The sequence below is a fragment of the Chiloscyllium plagiosum genome, chromosome 34, assembly GCF_004010195.1.
Source record: "Chiloscyllium plagiosum isolate BGI_BamShark_2017 chromosome 34, ASM401019v2, whole genome shotgun sequence".
Lineage (NCBI taxonomy): Eukaryota > Metazoa > Chordata > Chondrichthyes > Orectolobiformes > Hemiscylliidae > Chiloscyllium > Chiloscyllium plagiosum.
Genome location: NC_057743.1, coordinates 35,018,261 through 35,036,984, shown reverse-complemented (window position 1 = coordinate 35,036,984; position 18,724 = coordinate 35,018,261). Strand labels below are relative to the sequence as shown.

General features: G+C 41.7%; 1 protein-coding gene and 1 long non-coding RNA gene across 12 annotated transcripts in view; both read left to right on the top strand.

The window, feature by feature from the left end:
- Positions 1 to 2,652: 2,652 nt before the first annotated feature.
- Positions 2,653 to 18,724, top strand: part of samd11 (sterile alpha motif domain containing 11) — a 309,440-nt gene continuing 293,368 nt past the window's right edge. For 3 of the 11 annotated variants that reach the window (XM_043676146.1, XM_043676144.1, XM_043676143.1), the window contains exons 1-2: positions 2,654 to 3,854; positions 6,044 to 6,135. In XM_043676146.1, the coding sequence (XP_043532081.1) occupies positions 3,209 to 3,854; positions 6,044 to 6,135 (738 nt within the window). In that variant the 5' untranslated portion in view covers positions 2,654 to 3,208. Of the gene's footprint in view, positions 3,855 to 4,372; positions 4,390 to 4,664; positions 4,689 to 4,770; positions 4,800 to 5,088; positions 5,154 to 5,556; positions 5,872 to 6,043; positions 6,136 to 18,724 lie in introns of those variants that run through there. The other 8 variants (XM_043676145.1, XM_043676142.1, XM_043676152.1 and 5 more) reach the window with 7 other exon arrangements.
- Positions 14,606 to 15,413, top strand: LOC122540418. The gene is made up of 2 exons (XR_006309300.1): positions 14,606 to 15,235; positions 15,347 to 15,413. It is a non-coding gene; the product is annotated as an uncharacterized LOC122540418 (long non-coding RNA).

Here is an 18,724-nt window from a genome sequence, read left to right as displayed (position 1 = left end):
CCGCCTTCTTGACCTGAAATCTTCTTCCCAACCTCTCCGCCCCCCCCCCCCCTCCGGACTATCACCCTCACCTTAACCTCCTTCCACCTATCACATTCCCAACGCCCCTCCCTCAAGTCCCTCCTCCCTGCCTTTTATCTTAGCCTGCTTGGCACACCTTCCTCATTCCTGAAGAAGGGCTTATGCCTGAAACGTTGATTCTCCTGCTCCTTGGATGCTGCCTGACCTGCTGCGCTTTTCCAGCAACACATTTTTCAGCTCTAAGACTGAATCCAACCTGGACTGATAAAAGATGGTGTTCTCTACATTTTGGTTTTTAGCTTCCTTTGTGGAATAATTTTGAGATGTCCCAATCCAATTTCTGTTGAGTGAAAATCCATTGCACCCAACTCTGAATGAATGCATTTATCATTGCTGAGGTGAAAGGGGAAAGATTTAAAAAGGACCCCAGGGACAACCTTTTCACACATAGAATGGTGCATGTATGGTGCAAGCTACCAGAGAAAGTGGTAGAGGTGGGTACAATTACATCATTGAAAAGACATTTGGACAGGTACATGGATCGGAAAGGTTTGGAGGGCCAATCTCAGGCAAATGGAACTAGTTAAGTTTGGGGTATGTGGTTGACATGGAGAAGAATGGTCTATTTCTGTGCTGTATGACTCCTTGACTTGGTGACTTTGTGGTTGTGAAAATGGCTAGTTGTTAAATAAGAATTTTCAATGGGAGTTCATGAGCTTGGACAATACAAAAGGTGTTTATCTCTGTGACATTTGGAGCACTCAATAATACTAGCTGCTAAACTTATGGTTTCTTCCTTTCCTCAATACTTGGTGAGCATGAGGTATCCATCAAAAAAGGAAAATAAATGTAATTCCATATTTCATTTAATTTCATGTTTGAGTTTTAAGTGAACCATTGCCATTACCAGTTTGATAGGTTACTTCCTTTCTCACAATGGAATAGTGTATTATATGTACAGGAGGGGAGTGAGGTATAAAGAAGTGAGAAAATTACAGAACCAAACACTCAGACTGAGAGATTGAATATAGATGGATACTACACAGAAGGAATCTGAAAATTGCAGCATTTAAGAAATATGTATAGATGTCCTTCACAATGTCATAAATCCTTTGTTCAATAGCTAATGTTGTCACAGTTCAAGAGGATAATAGGGAAAACGGCTGGTCAGTTAACCTGAGGTGGGAAGAAAGAGTGAGAAATAAAGTCCTTCCTGGTATCCTTAGCTGGTGTGGGAATTGAACCCACACCAGCAGCTGGTGTCATGTTATATTGCAAACCAGCCATCCAGCCAATTGACACCCACCACCCCTCTTTCAGTAACCTGTTACTGAATATTCTGGTTTTCTATATTCATCTAAAGCATTAACTCCTTATTGGTTCCATATATACCCAGCAACTTCTAATATCTTCCCCACATATCATTAATTACTGGTGTCCAGACAGTGAATTCAAGTCAGCTATTAAACTACAGGATGCATCACAGTCGAACTTCAAAATGAATTCGACACACATGCAGTTTCTGTGGAGGGCAAAGGGAGTGGTTACCCAAAGCAGACTAATAGCAGCTTGTGCATTCCCAGACTGGGAATTGAATTCAGGATCTCTCTTGTCTATAGCATTCAAGTATTCAGTGAATAAACTAACTATTCCCCTGGGGTGAGGTGGGCTGATGAGAGGGAGCTTATTGCATTTACACCACAATTGTGATGCTCAGTTTTGAATTGTGTTGAAATTGGTTTGGAAACTAATTGAAATGGAACTAACTTACAATGAGGGTAGCCTTGATGCCTGCTGGCTTCAGAATAGCTTGACATGTCACTTACCCTTGGACTTCAGCTGAATATTACTTCAGCCTGACTGCCACCACGGTACATCAGGGATAGACTGAGAGGTGATGCTCTCTGTAACTATGGATCATCCCAAGAGGGAGAGGCCAGAAATAATTGCCATGCAGTCACTCGATTCTGAGTGACTCCTGTTTAATGATGCTGCTGTGGTGAAGGCAGAGGTGAGATACAGTAAACAGAGGACACAGTTTCAAGATGTGTGGTCAGAGGACTGGAGGCAATGTGAATTTTTTTCAGTGCAGCCAGTTGGACTCTGAGGTGCATTTTCTGAGAGGGCAGTGGAAGAGCCAGCAGTAACATTTAAAAGGAAAATTGGATACATTCAATGAAAGAGATACCTGGAAGTGTGTGTGTGGGTGATGGGGGGAGGGGTTGGAAAAGAGGGGCGAGGGACACATGACAGCAGCAGCATAATGACCTCCCTGCGCAAATAGTCACAAAAAAACAAACATGTTTTATTATCTGTTCAAGTATTTGCAGATATTAGTAATCATATTTTGGATGGTGTAGTGACTGATTTAAGCAATGCTAAACATCCATTGCTTTTGGAGTTCAAATCATCACCTTAAAATTGGAGGCAATATTTCTGGAAATTCAAAAAAAAATATGAGTGAATCTGATTGAAAGCATCCTGTCGGAAAGCAGAGACGCTCGGATCCTGAGCAGCACCGGAGAAAATATTCCATAATTAATTGGAGTGAAAATCGTCGCCATGTCGTCCGTTGCGAACCCCCCTGTTCTTGCACTGACAGACTGTGATGTTTAAATGGGCCAAGTTTGCACCAGCAGAGGGCAAATCATGTTTCGTCTGTGTCTGAACTAAAGCGTGACTTCAGAAAAAAAATGTAGGTTTCAAATAAAATGTATGAAGCAGTCCAGTGGTAATAACTTCCTTTTCTTTCGGAAAAAAAGAAAAGGACACAGGTCTGTTTGGAAATCTAAAGGGGGAGTTCTTTTAAAAAAAAACAAAAAAACTTTTACATTTGCTGAAGAGAGCCTAACTTTTCAGAAAGTGTGTTTTATCAGAGTGGAGTCAAAGATGTACAAGTGTAATCGTTCATACAGAGAGTTGCTGTGGCCCTCAGACCTTGTTCAGGTTCATTGAAAGAGAGAGACAGACAGAAAAGGAAAAGAGGGGAAGAGAAGGGGGGGGAAAACTTTATCTCGACCAGTGTGTGGTTCAATCGAATTAAAAACAAAACCGCTGCCCGTTTCGTGCTCGTCCGGAAATAAGCAAAAGGGTATCAGTGGAAACTGCTCCGGCGAGAAGGTGGGTCGATATCGGATCAATAAGCATTTACCAACATAATGTACACTACAGCGAATACCTTTCGGAGATGTCAGGTACGGAGAAACAGATTAGACAGGCGGGAGAGGTCGGAGTGTTAGACCCAAGTAAAACGGACAAGTCGTACCTCGTTAAGGGCTGGGGATATCACAGGTCAAAGCTTCTCCTGCATTTTAACGGCTGCTTGAAGTACGAGAAACTACAGAGGGAAAAATTGTTATCAGGCGTGCTCTCCAAAGATAAGGGGCTGCTCATGAAAATGCCAGCAATCAAGAAGGAGCGAGCCGACAGGGACGGGGTCATTCGGGGCTTGCTGGACGGTCTGCCCGAGTTTCTGGCCCCGTTGAACGCGGCGAGCATGCCGGTGCTGAGCTCTCACCCACCGCCCTATGAGCACCTCTTCAGCCCGGCGCGGCGCCCCTTCCTGGGGCTGCAGGAACGGCGGCACCCGGAGGAGCTGCTGCGGGAGCGCGTCTCGTCCATCCCCGATTTCCAGCCCGTTTTCGACAACGGCCAGCCCTGCATCGAGGTGGAGTGCGGAGATAACAGAGCCCTGCTCTACATCCACAAACTGTGCCAGGGAAGCAAGGGACCCTCTATTCGCTACAGAGGAGAATGGCTCACACCGAATGAATTTCAATTTGTCAGCGGCAGGGAGACAGCTAAGGACTGGAAAAGGAGCATTAGACATAAAGGTGAGTACCAACAACAACTACAAACAAAAAGGCAGTGCAAAATAGCAGGGATACAGACATCATTGTGTTTCTCAATGGAGGAAGATTAAAATGTGATTATTTCGGGGACAGATGTCCTTTGATTGGGAAAGTTTAACGTGTAAAAAGTTGTAGGAGCTGTTGTGTGGACAGGTGGATAGTTATTTTATTCCCCGGCATTGTCAGGGGATGCTGAACTAATTCAACTCCACTCCCCCACCCCCGCCCCGACCCCAACAAACAAGTGGCCAAAAAGTGTCTCTGTAAGTGCAATTCGAGCTGTTGCGATATAGACAGAGGACTTTTTTCTCCTGCAAATGTTCACGTCAGGGTTTAATGTGTTGTCTGGAGTCGTTAGCAAATGTCCTGTGAAATTGAAGCAGAAGCTGGGGGGGGGCAGAGGAGAGAGAGAAAAACACAAACCAGGAAGTGAGCTGACTGCCCTCAGTCTCTCTCCCCCAGACCCAACCAACAGCGGTTCAACACAATTTTTTTTGAGAATATAGACCTATTGCAGGTGTGGAGGTCGAGGTTTTTTTTGGGGGGGAGGTAACAGGGGGAGGAGTGCCTAGTACCTCCTGCATTTTTGTTCAGTTGTGAATCATTCCCAAGTTGTATGAAAAAAATAGGAAAAGGTGTAAAGCCATGCGTGAAATGTGATGATTTTGGCTTTGCTTATGGAATCGATTAACATCAATTGATCAGCAAAAAACAATTGAGACTCTGGAGGAGGTGGAGGAGGAGTGGCGGAGGGGGGTTGGGGGGGTGTGCTGTGTCTGTGAGGAATGATTTGAAGATTGAATGAGCCAGGAAGTGGTAAGTCAGGGGACAGAGTGCAATCAGATTGGATAGGGTGTTAGTTTATACCTATCACATAAGATCCAACGTAGCAGCCTCAATCGACCCGTTACTGAAAAAAAAGTAAATGTGGGTTTGGTATTTGCGTTTTCTGTTTGAGGTGGGGAGGGGGGAGGCTGGTGAGAGAAGGGAGGGTCGTGTGTCCTGGTTGTTTTCAGTCAGCCAGACGGTAAGAACAGTAGGGAATGTGGCTAGGTGTTCGCTGTTGTTGGGGGTCCCATAGAAACGCTGGCGGCTGTTGAGATCTTGCTGGGACTGACAGTCGGAGGGGGTACCCACGTGCTGCAGCTCAAATAGCTCAGGAAAGATGGAATTACTGCCTGACTCTGCTAGTACAGTCCCTCAGCGTGTGACTCTGGCAGTATCTGTGGTACTGCTAGTCCCTCTGTCAGTCTGTCTCTGACAGTGTCTGACTCTGTTACTGTGAGTTCCTCTGTCAGTCTGTGTCTCTGACAGAGTCTGTGGTACTGTGAGTCCCTCTGTCAGTCTGTGTCTCTGACAGAGTCTGTGTTACTGTGAGTTCCTCTGTCAGTCTGTGTCTCTGACAGAGTCTGTGGTACTGTGAGTCCCTCTGTCAGTCTGTGTCTCTGACAGAGTCTGTGTTACTGTGAGTCCCTCTGTCAGTCTGTGTCTCTGACAGTGTCTGTGGTACTGTGAGTCCCTCTGTCAGTCTGTGACTCTGCTGCTGTCGGTCTTTCTCTCTCTCTCGCAGTGTCTGGCTCCGGGAGTATCCGCTTCTGGCAGTGTTCAGTGTCTGTTGCACTGTCTGGCTGGATCAGCCAGCAGTCTGGGGTCTCTAGTCTCTCCGGCCGTGCCTGGCTCCGGGAGTATTTGCTTCTGGCAATCTTCAGTGTCTGGCTGTGGGGCTGTTCTTATTTTGGTGCTTTAACTGTGTGTGTTGAGAAAAGAGAGAGAGTGTGTGTGTGTGAGACTGCGCTCTGTCCAAACAACATTCATTTGCCAGCGCCATTGTTACAGAGACGAAAGCTACCGCACTTGCTCAGAGTTACGGGCGTTTTAATATAAACTCGCAATTATCTGCTCGTGTGGCGGAGTAAAGCTTAAAGAAGTGGAAGGGAAGTGCATTTCCCGGTATTTTTAAGGTGTCCTATCGTATGGCTGCGGTTTTGGGGGATTGCCGGTAATTAATTAAACATCTATTTCAGAGGCATCATTAATTTGAGGGAGGTGAACAGAGAAATATGTCATACCTTCTCATATAAACACACACACAAAGTTTACGCTGCGCAACAGCGCGATCTGAAGGTGATTTTTTGATTTTGTTTTCATAATTGTCTTTCTTTTTAATACAGGAAAAAGTCTGAAAACGCTTATGTCAAAAGGAGTCTTGCAAGTCCATCCTCCAATCTGTGACTGTCCTGGGTGTCGAATTTCGTCTCCAGTGGTAAGATTTGATATTTTAACTTCCCACCTCCGCCCCCTCCCCCCAACCCCAGCAACTGATTTTTAAGTTTCTTCGTTATCTTGTGGAAATATAGGAAGTAGAACTTAAAGCAGGTCTGATCTCAACTGAAGTGCTCATACGAGCAGTAGGACAGGTTCAGAATGTTAAACACAAAGTAAACAGTGTGACTGTCTCCACACCCTGTGGCAATTCCAGTCCACTTAGAATGGACCTGACCATGGGTAATGAGTATTTGTAACTTCCATTAAATCATAGCGCTGTCTTTATCTAGACAAATGTTTCAGCAATGTTAGCGCACGTCTTCAAAGACTAACTTTAAACTGCTTCCACAACCCCCTCCCAAAAAACAACACATGGGAATCCTGCAGTCAATGGCTGAACAGCTAATTTCTTCCTGCCCTTCTATTGTGACTGCCGAGTAAATCTTTGCCGTCCGTCAATCATACCGGTTATCACTTTTCCTGGTTTCGGGGGTGGGAGATGTCGAGGTCGTTTATCAATTTGTCTATCATTCCTGTGGCCTCTTCAGAGATTGGGGGTGACGGGAGGCAAAAATTCAGCAGATTCATAAAACTTATTTGTTTTATCTTCCTGTATAAGTTCAGACTGAAAACTGATTGAATTTAGATGAATTAAAATCACAAGACTGGAACTATTTCAAATAAAACATAGTTCCTACGGGGAAAACGCTTCTTTTAAATTATCAGAATATTAATTCCCTGTTGATAGAACCTAACTAAAATGGTCAGTTTTCTCCCTCAGGGACCTGCTCACACCTTGTACACATACTTGACACACTAATTGTTCAAGGGATATTTAAGACAATACCTTTCCTTTATTTTAATTAGTTGCCTGTTTCTGAAAGTCTGTCTCTGCGAAGTTAAAGCTGTTCAATATTTTGGGGGCCAACACGCTCCAATACATTACTACTCATTGAGTTTTGATTGGCATTTATCTGTGTAATGATATAACAATGGCCTCTTCAAATGGCTTCTATTAAAGCAAGTGTACTGCTCATTGTTTAGACTTTTGGATAAATAATACTTCTGCTGAGAGAGTGAGAGGTGAACACATTGCCCAGCCAAGACATTGGTTTGTTATGAAGAATTAAAACTTCAGAGGCCAATGTCTGGTTGGAATATTTTAGTAAGAAAAAGTTGTATTGAGAGACAGTTTCCAAATTACGAGCCTGGAAAAGCTGGGAACACCTGCCCACTCATCAGAATATGTTTCTGAAATGGAAGTGACATTGGAATATATTTCCATTTGGCAAACTGGAAAAGTGAATGACTAAGGATGTTCTTTCTTTAACTGTTGGGCGGTGTGGAACAATAGTGTGTAGATATGGTGTTAGATCGTCCTTGTGGAAATGAAGATACTCTCTCATTGCAGAAATATGTAAATGCATGCAATTTATACTCAAAAGCTTGCACTATTGTTCTTACAAGATCATTGAGTATTTCATGGCAAGTACATAAGAAACCCAACTGTGAGTTATTGATTGTTTACTGTCTACTAGTTGGGGGCCGATGGTTAGTCATGGCTCAGTCCACTTGATTTTTTGGACTTTGATATTTCCAATGTTATTACTTCTATAATGTTCGAAATGCACTCAAGGACATTTGATACCTATCTGAAAGTTCCAATGTTGATGCACTGTCTGATTTTCTTTGGTGGGAAAATACACATCACAGGAAAATGCAAAACAAAAACTTGGTCTGCTCTTATTGTTAATGAAAAGCCTGTTAAATATCTTTTTATGTGTTCCATGATATCCATTAGAATGGCAAGAATATAACATTTTAAAAATTGAGTTGGCATTTCTAGAAGTATTTTTGCACATGATGGAGATAGTACGAATGTTTTATTTTTGGTTTTGCTCATCTTAACACAGTCTAGATTACACTGTTATCAGGCATCATCGGCTAACATAGCTCTACTACACTTGGTATCTAATGTTGAATATGCAACTTAATATTCTACAGACCAGTTTTATATCGAAAGATCATTAATGCAAAGACCATATTTCATTGAAATGTCCATTTTTTTTCCTGGCAGTCTGTATGATTAGATTAGATTAGATCCCCTACAGTGTGGAAACAGGCCCTTCGGCCCAACCAGTCCATACCGACCCTCCGAAGAGTAACCCACCCAGACCCATTTCCCTTTGACTAATGCATCTAACACTATGGGCAATTTAAGCATGGCCAATTCAACTGGCCTGCACATCTTTGGACTATGGGAGGAAATTCGAGCACCCGGAGGAAACCCACACAGACACGGGAAAAATGTGCAAACTCCACACAGACCTGAGGTTGGAATTGAACTTGGGACCCTGGTGCTGTGAGGCAGCAGTGCTAACCACTGAGCCACCGTGCCACCCATGAGCATTGAACTTTGTACTCATAGAGTCATACAGCAATACAGCACAGAAACAGACCTTTTGTCCAAACAGTCCATGCCAACCATAATTCTAAAGTAAACTAGTTTCACCTGCCTGCGCTTGGTCCATATTCCTCCAAACATTTCTTTTTCATGTACTTATCCAAATGCATTTTAAATGCTGTAAGTGTACACATATTCACCACTTTCTCTGGAAGTTCAATCCACACTTGAACTACTCCCTGTGTAAAAAAAATTGCCCCTCATGTCTTTTATAAATATTTCTCCTCTCACCTTAAAAAAATGCCCTGTGGTCCTGAAATCCCCCACCCCAGGGAAACACCTGCCACTCACATATCTATACCCCTCATGATTTTATAAACCTCAACTTCTGATGTTCCAGTGAAAAAAGTCTTGGCCCACCCTCACAACTCAAATTCTCCATTCCATCCAACATCCTGGTAAAACTCTTCTGAACCCTCTCCATCTTAATAATATTTTTCCAAAAACAGGACAATCAAAACTAGACACAAACTTCAGAAGAGGCCTCACCAACATCCTGTACAACCTCACTATGACGTCCGAACTCCCATGCTCAAAATATTGCAGCTTCTGTCTCAAGACCCTTCTTTCTCTTGTCCTTTTGTTCTCTGTTCTCTGCAGTATTCCCTTTTCCTTGTTCCTCTTTTTCCTCTTTTAGTGCCTGTCCAACTATCACTTTTTTTTCTATCAGTGGTGCCAGCAGGTCTTTCTGTGACTAGAACTGTAACTATAAATAAAGGTACTCATTTGTCTAACACTGTGACCACAGGGTGACTGGAGCTAGCAAGCAAGTTCTGGTAACAAGTTTGAATGTTTGACTTTTTTTTTTAAATCCAGTAGTTGCAGTATTCAAATACTGTGAACATTGTGAATTGCAATTTCTAGTAGCAATTGTTCCAGTAAAATTACTTTTCTGACTGTGAAACACAGCTATGATATAGGAACAGGAATGGTCAACTCAGTTCTTTAATACTGCTCCCCTATCCAGTTGGATCATAGCTGGTCTCTAATTTAACTCCATTACTCACCATAGCTCTATACCCCTGGATATCCTTACCCAACACAACAAATACCAAAAATGCTGTTGTAAATTAACATTGTAGAACATGAGAAGGTAAGACTGCATGGGTGGGGAAAAAGGCTATGTGACCAACTCATGTTTTTTCCATTGACTATAATTTTCCTTCTCCCATCTGGAATACCTGAACTCTTGATGTAAGAGAGAATTTAATAAGCAATAGATAGTTTCATTGTTTTTCATCCAGATATATTTTTACTGTGCCATAAAACCATCTAACATGCTGTAAGTCAGTCTGTTGTGATAAATCTTTATCTTACGCTGCAGATCTTTTGAATATACTAAGGCATAAGAGGATACGGGTTTCATAGCTTTTAATTATGGACAATTGTCAGGTCCTGTTTATGTCAACCATTTTAATGGTGACTTACTAAGTCTCTTTGACAATGGATTGAAGCATTGTGATAGTATATTACGTATCTGAGAAGACAATGAATGTCAAAAGTTTACAAGTATGCAGATTTTTTTATTGCAACAGATGGAAGGGTCCATCTTGCAAAGGAATAAACTGCTAACTGATGCTCAGTAGTTTTGACAGGGCCCTAAACCTTGTTACATGGTCAAAAACCTGATCTCTAGAGGCGAGGTGAAATGAGAGTGACTATCTTTTTATGGGCAGCACGGTGGCACAGTGGTTAGCACTGCTGCCTCACAGCGCCAGAGACCCGGGTTCAATTCCCACCTCAGGCGACTGACTGTGTGGAGTTTGCACATTCTCCCCATGTCTGCGTGGGTTTCCTCCGGGTGCTCTGGTTTCCTCCCACAGTCCAAATATGTGCAGGTCAGGTGAATTGGGCATGCTAAATTGCCCATAGTGTTACGTGAAGGGATAAATGTAGGGGAATGAGTCTGTGTGGGTTGCGCTTCGGTGGGTTAGTGTGGACTTGTTGGGCCGAAGGGCCTGTTTCCACACTGTAACTAATCTAATCTTTGACATCAAAGCAGTATTTGAGCATGATGTCAAAGCGCCCGAACAAAACTAGAGTCAATGGGGATTGGGAGAAAATTCTCTATGGTGTGGAGTCATACCTTGCACAAAGGAAAATGACTGTGATTGTTGGAGAGCAATCATCTCAGTCCAAGGACAGCAGCACAGGAGTTCCTCAATTTATCTCCTTGGCCCAACCATCTACAGCTTCATGAATAACCTTCCCTCTATCATATGATCAGAAGTGGGGATGTTTGCCAATGATTGCACAATGTTCATCACAATTCCTGGTCCTCAGATACTGATACAATCTATATTCACTTGCAGAGAGACCTGGATAATATCCAGTCTTGGATTGATAAGTGGCAAGTTACATTTGTGCCACACAAGTAATGTCCGTCTCCAATATGTTACACTCAAACCTCCACCCCCTGACAGTCAGTGACATTATTTGTCATTGAATTCCTCATTATATTCTGGGGGTTACAACTGACAAAAAAAAAATGAACTGGACCAGCCATATAAATACTATTGCTCCAAAAACAAATTTGTGGCTAGGAGTTCTTCAGTGAATAACTCACCTTCTGTCTCCCCAAAGTCTATCCACCATCTAAAATTTAGGAGTGTATTGGAATACTCTCTTCTTGCCTGGATGAGTGCAACTTCAACAACATTGTAGACGCTTGACATCCACAACAAAGCACCTCACTTGCTTGGCACCACCTTCACATTCACTTCCTTTACCATCAATGAACAGTTCCAGCAATGTGTACTTCTACAAGATACATTGCAGAAATTCATCAAGGCTACAGAGACAACACCTTCTAAACCCACAAACTCTATCGTCTAGGAGGACAAGGGAAAACCACATATGCATGTTCCCCTCCAAGCCACACACCATCCTAACTTGGAACTTTATTGCTGTTACTTCACTGTCAATGGGACAAAATCCTGAAACTCAGTAACACCATTGTGGGTGTCTCTACGTCCTAAGGACTTCAGGGGTTCAAGAAAGAAACATGCTCACCCTGCCACATTCTGCAAGGCAATTAAAAGTGGACAATAGATGTTTGCTTAACTAGTTGCATCTACATCCCATGAATGAATAAAGAAACATTTTGGAGATGGGAACAAATGGAGTAAAAAGTAATTGCATCCAAAGGCATTTTATTTTACTCAAGTTGTGTATTTTCAAAAATCTGCTTCATTTTGTTAGGGTTTAAAGATTATTTGAATATGTTGCATATCAACTTCAATGCCAAATTTTGGGAAATAACCATTTTACTGGCCAAATCCCATAGGTAAAAAGTGATGACCGTTACAATCCATTGGGCTCATCTTAATGATGGGCCAGATAATACATTTATAGGTTTCATTTCATTCAAATACAAGGCACTGCTTTAGTACAAATGTTCATCAGGCCTTTAAAGGTATGCCAATGAATGTATTTGGTGCATCAGAAATGTGGTTGCCAAAATATTGAATTGTGGAGGGTCAATAGTTTACTGCATTTCATTTGGTGAAGTGGCTAAAATTTCCCAGCTAGCCAAGGCAAGATATTGCCAGGAAGTTCAAGTGAGTTACAAGCAAAGCAGACTCTGGAAATGAGTAAGCAATTGGGTTAAAAAGAAAATCTATTGTTTTTCTTTCCCATCATTGAGTTACTGCATTTATGAACCTGAAAACCTTAAAAAGGTGTTGCTGAGTCTAATTGGAGAACCATTCTAGTTTTAAAACAAATCAATGTAAAATGTCAAATGTATTTTTTTTTTAAATAAAGCTGGGATTCGATTATATTTGTAAGCTGCATTTACATTTGTGAGGGACTGATATTGGAGGTGACAGTATTATGTATTATCCTCTGTTTTTCTTATACTTGCAGTTCTTGATGGGCCCCACCAGCCAGTTCAATGAGGTTTTTAAAGAAGACAAAATTAATAATTGAACTTTTAATGTGTGACTTTTCATATTCCCCATCCCCACATGTTATCTATGGACATAGGAGAAAATTCAAACCAAATTGCCACTTGGTCCATACTGGGCCCCACCAAATGATAAGTCTCTGGTTTATGACAGTAATAAGCAATAGTAATGAGAATACAGCATTGCCTTAGAGTAAAACAAATGCAGGAAAGGATGCCCAATAACTGTAGGTTGTGCTATATAAAGCTCTAATTAAAGTATACTGGATAGTTTTGTGGAGTTTGAAAAGGTGAATAGACTAATTTTCTAAGTTTATATCCCAAAAATAAGGTGTTTATCTCTGTAATGTCTTTATGAATTGGCCTTTTTGCACAATTTGCATTTATTTTATGGCGGTTGCATCAAAAATACTTAAGTGTAAAGAGTCAATTTCCAGAAACAGAAGATGTAGATCATATTGTTTTCTGTGCAGTTATTGACTTAATATTTGCATCCAGTTTGAAAAATACACTTTTAATTTTGTGTCAATAAGCCATCAATTTGAACGTTTAGCTAGTTTTCAGTTAAGAGGACCCCACCTCTTCAATCAGATTTAAATAAAATTCAGCTTTCTGCTCACTATAATCTGGCTAGTCAGTCAACTGAAACCAAGTATCATTATGATCAATGTTCAAATCAAAACCTTAATAGTGAATGTTGCTGCCGGGGGATGTTTTCCAGTGAGTGATAACTGAAAAGGCTTTCATGCATTTGTTCAACTTGTTATGGTTCAGGCATATTTCCCAACAATAATTGCTGGAAATGTAAGTAGAAATGAATCTCCAAAAATCAGCTGCATCTTCTATGAACCAAAACCTGCATCTTGATGTTCATTGTGAGTGGGATAACATGCCACAGATGGGCAATTAAATGTTAACGAGGAGACAAAGCAATGCCTAGAAGAGGTCTACATTTTCTCTCAAAGACGGTAAACATTTCATTTGAGTGATGATTGTGTTCAGGCCACAGGTAACATCTACAGTCTGGAATTATCACCTCCGAAAAGATCTTGAAAGGTGGGAGCATCAATGACTGAGTGCAATAGAGTTTTGATAGACGAATGTATGAAAGGATAGTGTTCTAAAATTGGTCAATTGAGTTGAGATTACCATTATCTTTGATTGGGTTAGCTGGGCAGAGAGACAGAATGACTTACTCTTCCTCTCTTTCTTTTCATGATCTCACCTTACCAGGTTAAAAAATGACACCACACCAGCTTATAGTCTGAAGTGCTTCAAAAGCTGGTGCCTCCAAATAAACCTGTTGGACTATAACCTGGTGATTTTTAACTTTGTCCACCCCAGTCCAACAAAGGGTCCTCCACATCTTAACCTTACCAGATTGTAGAATTTTTCAAATTTCCTTTTTGATATGCAGGTTTGAATATGTTGACATGTCAAAGTAATAACGTCCTCACAAATTTAACAAATAATCTCTGAACCACATTCCTGATGAAGGGCTTATACCTGAGACATCTACTCCTTCGATGCAGTGCTTTTCCAACGCCACACTTTTAGACTCTGACTCTCCAGCATCTGCAATCCACACTTACTTCAAATAATTTCTGAATACAGCAGCCAATTGTCATCCTGTGTTCAATCCAGTCAGATGGAAAAGAGGTTACTTTTTGAAAGTTAATGGGTGTCAGAGACCAAATTTCCAACTGAAATTTGCCCTATCTCTTTAAACAGGCAATTTAATAAAAAGAGAATTCGCTATTTGGCCCAAGATTGATTTAGCTGTAATCGTTAAGTCTGTTTGGGGGCTTATAGTCACGGGGAGGGAGGACCTGACAGAAAACAGCAAATGCTGGAGATCACAGAGGGGGAGAGCAAGCTACCGTTTCCAGTCTGGATGTCTCTTTATCAGAGGCTTCAGAGGCATTACCTGGAAAAGTGCGGGCGGGACAAAACCAGAAATCGCTAGAAAAAAAAACTCAGAAGGTCCGGCAGCATCTGTGCAGAGAAAGCAGTGTCGGACCTGCTGAGTTTTTCCAGCAATCTCTGCGTTTGCCCTGATAGTTCTTTGGGTGTTTTGTTGGTGGGTCCCACCCGGAGCGATATTGTTAAAACCCACACTCAAACGCCTCTTGGCAAACGCATTGTAACTCATTGAGGCGAGGGGTTTTTTTTTTGTACTTAAATTCAGCGTTGGTTCAAATAAACGCATCTCCGCTCTAGAGAGCGATTGCCCTTTTAAGATTTCATGGTGGCGGCTGCGGGTTCCTGGTACTGCAGGGAGGCGAGAGGCGAGACATACGCTGCAGCTGTGCGCGTTAGCTCGTCCGCACAGGAAACCAGTGGTCAGAGCTTTTCCAAGGCGCCGCCGACTGAATGGGGCGGCTGGTCACCTCTTGTGGCGCATTCCTTATCGCTAAATCGGCAGTAAACTCTCCCTCCCACACACACAAAGATAAGTCAGACCAGACCCGGGGGGTGCAGAGAAAGAAAAGACCTTTGTTTGTGAAAGAGACTTAGAAACGTCCTTATGTTACTTTCCCATTTTTTTTAACCTGCTCCTATGAGGTTAGGTGTTCTCACTGACACACTTGTGTGGTGGGGAAAACAGAGAGAGAGAGAAAAAATTTCATGAACAACCCCGATTTATGAATCTTGTGTCTCAACAGGACTTCTGTACAAACTCAATTTAACAGAAACTAGAAAAAAAAAACCCTGCAATCCATTTCGGTAACATTCCAATATGTTTTTTTTAAAAAAAACTAATCAGACTGTGACTGCACAGTTAGGTACAACTTCAGACCCTCACTCTCAGGTTATGGCAATGCTTTAATTTTGCAGTCGCTTCGAATCGACTTTCTGGGCGGACAGAATGGACATTGCAGTCCCTTGATGTTTTGGAATCAAAAATAAAAATCCACGCACCGTCGCTCGAGGTTTCGATGTTGACATTGTAACAGCCGGACTCCCCAAAGGAATGCGTTTCCTCTCCGCTGGCGTGTGTGTATATATATATATATTTTAAAAAGGTTGGCGGAAATTACTCGTCCTTTTGGCTTATAAATAACGCGCTCCCTGACTTCCAGCTGCTCAGACTTTGCTTAATAAATTTGTACAGACGTGAGAGGGAGGGGGCGAGAACGCCCTCACCCGCACAGTAATTGGAATAAACGCGTTCACCATAATTTTTTTTATTTTAAAAGGCAGACGCTGTGTAGAGTGATGTCGATCAGGTTTTATAGTTCCAACATTCAGTCAGCAGCGATGGGGCGGGGAAGTCCTTCGGGGCCATTTTTTTTGTAATTTAAGATGGTAGAAATGTTATTCGAGCGTGAATGATATAATAAACTGTCCAAACTAGTGTGAATGTTTTAGAGTAACATTGAAAGGACCATTTCTCCTGCTCGGTTCATTTGAACTATTGTACAATGTGTATTAAAATTGTATAACAATCCACAATGGACTAATACCAATCAAAATCATAAAAGCATGTGATTTATTACTAAACTGACCCTGTCCAAAATTACATTTACATAGAAAACATAGGTCATTTGGCCCTTCATGCCCGTTCCCTCATTTATTATGATCTTACCTGAACGTGCAACTCACTAAAAACCGAAAGAACTCCGAATGCTGTAAATCAGAGTCAAAAATAGAAACTGGAAAAGCTCAGCAGGTCTGGCAGCATCTGTGGAGAGAAATCGGAGTTAACGTTTCTGGTCGAGTGACCCTTCCTCAGAACTGCAACTCAATGGCTTGTTCTTGCTCTTCCTAATAACTTTTGATCCCTTTAGCCCCAAGTGCTAACTCCTTCTTAAAATCGTACAATGCTTTGGCCTCAACCACTTTCTGTAGTAAAGAATTACACAGGCTAACTACTCTCAGGGGAAGGAATTTCTCCTCTTGGCCTACTCTCTAAATGGCCTACTCTCTATCCTTAGATTAGACTTAGCTACAGATTTAATCAGATGTTATCCAATATAGAAGCTACTTGATCATTTATTCATTGTTCTTTAACTTAAGCAAGTTGGCAGTAACTCTTTCTCCAGCCACGTGACCACAGTTTTCCAGATCAGAGAAAAAAGCTAAATTTGAGAAACTTTTTTAAACAATCCCACTGCAATATGTAATGTTCCCCTTGAAGATACATTTTAAATGTGAGAGGTTCTACTACCAATGTGATTTATAGCAATCAGACTGGGTAGGCTATAATCACCATAGGATGCTGCAATAGAGTGGTACTCTGGTCTCTGGGAGTCTGTGTTGCTTAGCAACCACAGTCAGTGCTTAGGAGCGGAGAAAAGCTGTCAATCCTCACTTCAGTGTGCTTCAGAACTAATGAGCTCTCCTTATTAGGGATTAGTTGATCTCAAAATGATTATACCATCGAAATGGATAATTTAGGGGTTGATGTGGGGAGCTAATGGAAGGAGAACTTGTGTCAAAGCAGGTTTTCCCAGTGTCTGTGGAGAATTGATGAATCAATCACTGGAACATATTCAGCAGTTACCAATGTTTGGGGCCCCAAGGACATGATCTAAAAGACGTATGCCAATGTGATCGACAGGGTATTTCTGTCGGACAGTTTAAAGGTTTGGGCCTGCAGACTATGCTGTGTGATTTGCCTTGAAATGAGGAAAGGGAACACAATAACTCAAAACAGTTAAACTACAAGAGGCAGGTTTGCCTCCTGATCCCGAACAACTTTGGGTCATGTATTATACTCTGGAAAGAATGATTATTTTTTATAGACTTCAAAGAGGGGTTCTTGTTTTTCTCGCCAAACCCAATTCTAAACATGGCAAAGATATTAAAGGAAGGACACAATGCCCCTTTGTTTAATGACAGAGGTCTCATTTAACAAAGATCAAAACATCCCTGCTTGATGTATGTTCCTTCAAGCATTATTCTCAAAGCTTTAGAAAATTGGAGATATTTTAACTCGAAAGTAGGCAAATTAGTTTTTTCAAGTACGTTGCCATTTCACTTTGAGACTTGAAGTTTTTCACAAACTTTGGAAAGGCACTTGATAATAAAAATCTTGAATTCTGAAACACAGGAGAGATGAACCAGAGAAGAAGAGGTCTCAACAAAACCATGAGCTGTGATTTCCTACTGAGGTACTGGGCTGAATAAATAAACAATATAGATATTTTTGGGTTTGGTGACCAGAGAAACTTTAAAAGATCTAATTTGAAAAGTCTCTGTAATATATAATGGATCAAAACCTTTTTAACTGGAGAAACACTTCACAAAATTGCATTTTAATTTCAATAATTGTACTTTAATATCTGTTGCTGGGGTTAAGTAATGGAGAAGTTATAAATGTTTTAATTTGCACACAATTTAAAAAGGTTCTGAAATAAATGACAGAATCCAATCCAGTTCCTAAAATGGGAACGTTCTTGCTTAAATCCTCCTGGTTGCCAAAATATGTTTTCAATTTGAAACAAACTTGTAATTAGGAAGCCATTTCTCCATACGGGGCGAGAGTGTCAGTGCAGATCTGGATGATCTTTGAACCTGTAACCTTCATATGTGAGAGTATTATGAACTGAGTGAAACTGACACTTAAAATTTTACAAATGTATATTACATTAATCAGCATAATTTCTATTCCACCATAAAACTGAATTAAAATGGAGGTGGTCGAAACTAAACAGATGCGGATCTTATTCACAGTTAGTCTGTCAAAGAGTCCGATAAAATGCAATAATTTGGGAAGCAAGGTGGTTCATTAAATAAGTTGCACTCTGGTTCTGGGCAGAAGGTGGAAGGTGTTGGTAAAGTGACTGAACTGTTCAACCTCCTTGGGTGGAAGGTGTTGGTAAAGTGGATCAACTGTTCAACCTCTTTGGGTGGACTCCCACAGCTACCTAGACTACACCTGCTCCCACCCTGCCCCCTGTAAAAACGCCATCCCATATTCCCAATTCCTTCGTCTCTGCCGCATCTGCTCCCAGGAGGACCAGTTCCAATACCGTACAACCCAGATGGCCTCCTTCTTCAAAGACCGCAATTCCCCCCCAGACATGACCGACGATGCTCTCCACCGCATCTCCTCCACTTCCCGCTCCTCCGCCCTTGAGCCCCGCCCCTCCAATCACCACCAGGACAGTACCCCACTGATCCTCACCTACCACCCCACTAACCTCCATATACACCATATCATCCGTCATCATTTCCGCCACCTCCAAACTGACCCCACCACCAAGGATA